Below are 5,373 nucleotides of genomic sequence, written 5' to 3'. Positions count from 1 at the left end.
TCGAACCTGTTGCGCAATAAACATGGATCTTCTGCAGTTTGCTCCTGTCTCCGGCTGAACTCATTTTCCTCCGCAGGGACCCGCGGACTTAGTCCGACGAGCTGGGTGGCAGAGCAGCCTCGCACCCAGATTTTACCATAACACAGGAGATCTCAGTCTGTACTCTGGATGTGCCCAGAATCCCAAGTATGAAGAGCTAAAGGACCAGTCTCTGCTTCTGGGCTCTCACACACTAAAAATGAATTATTATTTTTTGAACAGCATAAGACTAGCTGGCTAAGATAGCTTAGCTGGCTAGAGCATGGTGCTGATAAATGCCAAGGTTGCAGGTTCAGTCCTTGTATGGGACAGCTGCATATTCTTGCATTGCAGGGCTTGGGCTAGATGATTCTCAGGGTCCCTTTCAATTCTACAATTCTAACACCTGCATGGTGTTCCCAATCCTTTTCACTCCTGTTTACTGGCCATCTTTCTTTTTTTTCCCTTTTCCTTTCCTCCGCCCCATGAATTGGACGTAGCCAATGAAGGAGGACTTATTCGCAAGAGTCAAAGGAAAAATGGCTGCCTGTCTTGAGGATTACATGTACTGAGTAAGCGAATGTTATAAGAATTCAAAGGTCCCAAATATAAAATAAACATTCATAAATGTACAAGGCAAACACTTAAGTATATAAACCATGTGTCTGTAATAGTACAGGAGAGCAATCCTGAAGCCATTTTGACTCTGCCAGTGACCTCAAATATTCCTCTGCAGTGAGGAAGAAAATGAGAAAACTTCCTTATTGTCTCTTTACTCAAATCCTGTCTTGAGGGTGTATTTGTGTATGAATAGGGTGAGCCTGTGACCTGCATTCAGGAACTAAGCATTTAGCATCTCAAAAGGCATGGCTGGGCTGCCCAGGTGGAGCAGTCAGTGACGATTGTCAGCTATCTTGATAAACAGGATTCTGTTGGGGACCGCCTCCTCCTGTGATGTATGTATGATGTTTTGGGGGGGGGGGTCTTGAGCTACAGGATGGGCAATTTCAAAAGTCTATATAAGGGCTTGCACACCATTATTCAGGGAACCTACTCAAGGACTCTATACGGGCTCTTGGATACACCATAAGGGGAAAGGAGCGTTTTTTTCTATAACACTTAAGATTGTCTCCTTGCCACCACAATGTCGCAGCAGCGCATGCTCCCCCAGAGCAAGGAAACCTTCCTTCAGTCTTACAACAAGAGGCTGAAAGATGACATCAAGTCGGTCATGGATAACTTCAGAGAGATAATCAAAACTGCCAAGATTGAGGAAGAAACCCAAGTTTCTCGGGCAACCCAAGGTGAGCAGGACAACTGCGAGATGTATGTCAGAGCTGCAAATATTGTTCGGGCTGGTGAGTCTCTTATGAAGCTTGTCTCTGACCTAAAGCAGTTCCTGATCCTCAATGACTTCCCTTCCATCAATGAAGCCATCAACAATGGGAACCAGCAGTTGCGCAGCCTTCAGGAGGAATGCGACAAGAAGCTGATTGCCCTGCGTGATGAGATCTCCATAGACCTCTATGTGATGGAGGAAGAATATTACTCTTCCGGCTACAGTCTGTGTGACACCAACAACCTCCCGCTGTGTGAAGCATATTGGAGACAGGAGCCAACCATGGCCTAGCCATGCCTCTGGTGGCTGCCATGCATGGAGAAGGCCTGATGGAGCAGGCCTGAAAAGGGAGCCCGCAATTCTCCCCAGCTTTGAGGCATTTTGACAGTTGAACGGTCTGGTGGTGCCAGTTCACCTGAACACTTGATTGCAACATGTTTGTGGCGTTGTTAAAAGTAGGATTTTGTGGGGGGTGTTAATTGTAAAAATGTATATTCCTCTAATTGTTAATAAATTGTTTGAATAAAGTCAATTTTTATACATGCAAAAAAAACAACAACACCAATTTCCAACACAGCTGCAAACTGAGGAAGACCCCAGCTTTACAAGGCTGGATCACGTTTAGCGTTTGGCGGCTTCCTCCGCTCGCTGATCACCTTGCCAACTCGGATCCCACCCTGCTCCGCCTTGCAAAGCTGCCCAGGCGTGGCCTCCTTCACCTCCACCCTCCCGGCCCACATCGGGCCTTCGCCCTTATTTCTTGTTCCGGAGAGTCCTTGCTACCGATCGTTGGGTTTTTTTTAGTGCAAGGGGGATTTTGGAGAGGTCGCTTGCGCCGACTCTGCGCTCTCAGCTTGGCTAGAAGTGCCATCATGCAAGGTAAGCTGGTTTCCCCCACCCCCTGCTGACACCCCAAAGCAATATCTATGAGCTTTGTTTTGGGGTGTGTGTCTTCCTTCCCCGAATTGTGCGCCACGGGACGCAGCTGAGCGCATCGTGCGCCGTGTGGATTAGGAAGGTGGATTTGTACCGAGTCGGACTGTTGCTGCATCTGGTCCAGTATTGTCCACACTGACTGGCAGCAGCAGCAGCAGCGTTCCCCGGGGTCTTCTCCCTGCCCTACCTGGAGATGCCGGCGATTTCTGCATGCCAAGCAAGCGATCTAGCGCTCTGGGTGCTCGGTTTGGAGACGGGTAGTTTGAAAAAGCGCGCCCGGCTTGTACAGTAGAGGGCGGAGGCGGGCAAGGGCATCGGATGAAGAGGATCTTGGATTTACCGAGCCTGCAAGTCTCGGTTTTGCGGCTGGATCCAGGCCCTGTTTACTCCCGCCTATCGATCCCGGCGGGATTTATCACTCCTCCGGAATAGGGCGCCATCGATCGGGTTGGGATATTTGTAAGACGTGTCAGAGCCCGTGATCGATTTCGCTCCTGGAGAAATTGCTGTCTAGAGTTGCGCTGCAGCCTCTTGGGGATTTGGGGCTGTCTAGGGTTGTGGCAGCCGCCTTTGGAAGAGCTGTACAGATATTTATTACGTTTTTTTAGGGAGGCCTGTATGCCGTTTAATAAAAACAACATAGATGATATAAAATAGCCATTAAAAAGCATTAAAAAGAGACTTTTGAGAACAGTGCATCATAATTATCGAATTATAGATCAAATAAACAGATTTGAGAAACAAATGTGCACAATGCAAACACTGTAAGCTATAAAGGCATTGGGGTTATTATGATCCGCACCAGACCTACGGCTACTTTCCTTTAAGCTTGTCTGGAAGTTACTGTGCAGTATTTCCTATTTCCATTGAAGGATAAACGCTGTATTTGCTCAGATACACTCATTTCCTATGCTGCAGGGCTGACGATCGCTGGTACCCAAAATAGTTCCCAGGATTTAGCCTCCGTTAGTTCAGAGGCCATGGGGCATTTTCCCCAGTACAGTAGCTGGGAAGCTAATTGATTCACCGCCACCCAGGAATGAAATTCCATAAGGACTAGAAACGTCAGTCGTTGTTTTTAAAGTCACGTAGTTTAATCAGAGTATTTTTAATCAACAAACAATTGTTTCCAAGCCAGCACGTTGACGCTATAAGACAAGACCTGTGGGGGTGTCCCTGCAGAGGCAGAGATTATATGGTTTGCTTGAGAGAACGCAGGGAGGAGGGAGGGGCTGGTTGTCTTCGAAGTTGTGATAATATTATTAGTAATATTAGCCAAGGTGATTGCAAATGATTAGTGGCCAGTTACTGGGTGGCGCTGTGGGTTAAAGCACAGAGCCTAGGACTTGCGGATCAGAATCCCCACGGCGGTTCAAATCCCCGCGACGGGGTGAGCTCCCGTTGCTCGGTCCCTGCTCCTGCCAACCTAGCAGTTCGAAAGCACGTCTAAGTGCAAATAGATAAATAGGTACCGCTCCAGCAGGAAGGTAAACGGCGTTTCCGTGCGCTGCTCTGGTTCGCCAGAAGCGGCTTAGTCATGCTGGCTCATGACCTGGAAGCTGTATGCTGGCTCCCTCGGCCAATAAAGCGAGATGAGCGCCGCAACCCCAGAGTCGGCCACGACTGGACCTAATGGTCAGGGGTCCCTTTACCTTTTTACTGGTTAGTCAATGGCTACTTTGAGTAGAACCAACACTGAACACCCCTTATAGTTTTTGTTAACCCACACTAACTGTTTTTGTGAGGTGGGGGCACCCATATGCTTCTGTATTATTCCTTGACTCTGGGCCTCTGGAGGGAGATTCTCCTCGCAGTATCAAGATGGCTGGCATCCTGCTGAATGCGCCAGGCGGGCCTTGACAATATTTTGATGTTTTCTCCTTCCCGAGTAAAAATACCCATCTGCGTGAGCAGATTGGCAAAGGGGGTTTGGGGTTTCGCAGAGCATGTGTTCTGGAGCAGGGCTGGGTCCCAGAGGAGGCCGCAGAAAAGATGGCTTGCCTTAATTTTCTCTGTCACATGAAGTGCTTCTTCAGAAGAGCTGCGGATCTGCACGCAACGAACCAGCCGGCTACTTGTCTCGTTCCTGAACTGTGGAGGGTATTGTTGCGACAACCAAATTCAAGTCTTTCCTTTGGAATAACATCACAGCCAAAGTTGTTCATATCAGTTGCTCTGATGTTGCATACAGTGGTACCTCGGGTTACATATGTTTCAGGTTACATACGCTTCAGGTTACAGACTCTGCTAACTCAGACATAGTGCTTCAGGTTAAGAACTTTGCTTCAGGATGAGAACAGAAATCGTGCTCCCATGGCGCGGCAGCAGCAGGAGGCCCCATTAGCTAAAGTGGTGCTTCAGGTTAAGAACAGTTTCAGGTTAAGTACGGACCTCTGGAACGAATTAAGCACTTAACCCGAGGTACCACTGTATTTAAATTAGCACGCTTGTGGAGAGGGGGACTGTATTTTGGGGCGGGGGCCAAAGAAAGAGAAGAAAAGACAGTGAAAAAATGCATTTTCATTGGTCCAAATCTGTGTGCATTGCTGTTTCAGTAGCATTTCTGCCAATGATAATTTTAATGTCTCTCACTTGCTTTATGAGCGCTCTGTATTGAGCACTGCAGTCTCACATGATCAGGAAGCTGTCTTGTGTGGAGTCGGGACTGTTAGCCCATCATGCTCAGTATTGTCGACTCTGACTGGCAGCAGCTCCCCAAGGTTGCAGGCAAGCATAATTCCTGGTCCCAGCAATTATTGCATGCAGAAGGTCCCAGGTTCAAAGCAGATGCTTTGCCACTGAGTTAGCAGCCTTTGAAACAGGAAGCTTTTTATACTGAATCAGACTATTGGTCCACCTGGCACAGTGTTACTACACTGGCTGGCAGCAGCAGCCACAGGTTTCACATCGGATATTCTCAGCCCTACCTGGAGGGAGATGCTAGGGATTGAATCTGAGACCTTCTGCCTGCCTGTGCTCTGCCACTGACTTATGCCTAGTTCCCGATTATAGCACAGTGCACCATGTATCTTTATACATCATCAGCGTAGAATTTTTTTGGCTCCATGTGTCAGGACTTC

At 48.1% G+C, this 5,373-nt stretch overlaps 1 protein-coding gene across 1 annotated transcript; it reads left to right on the top strand.

The window, feature by feature from the left end:
- The first annotated feature begins 566 nt into the window (after positions 1 to 566).
- On the top strand, positions 567 to 1,897 carry LOC310667200 (mediator of RNA polymerase II transcription subunit 22-like). The gene has a single exon (XM_083418906.1). The coding sequence runs from the start codon at positions 1,163 to 1,165 to the stop codon at positions 1,646 to 1,648; it is 486 nt and encodes a 161-aa protein (XP_083275032.1). The 5' UTR covers positions 567 to 1,162; the 3' UTR covers positions 1,649 to 1,897.
- Positions 1,898 to 5,373: the final 3,476 nt, after the last annotated feature.

The sequence above is a fragment of the Podarcis tiliguerta genome (assembly GCF_965153285.1).
Source record: "Podarcis tiliguerta genome assembly, chromosome: 16".
Classification (NCBI taxonomy): domain Eukaryota; kingdom Metazoa; phylum Chordata; class Lepidosauria; order Squamata; family Lacertidae; genus Podarcis; species Podarcis tiliguerta.
This window is presented reverse-complemented; position numbering and strand designations above follow the sequence as displayed.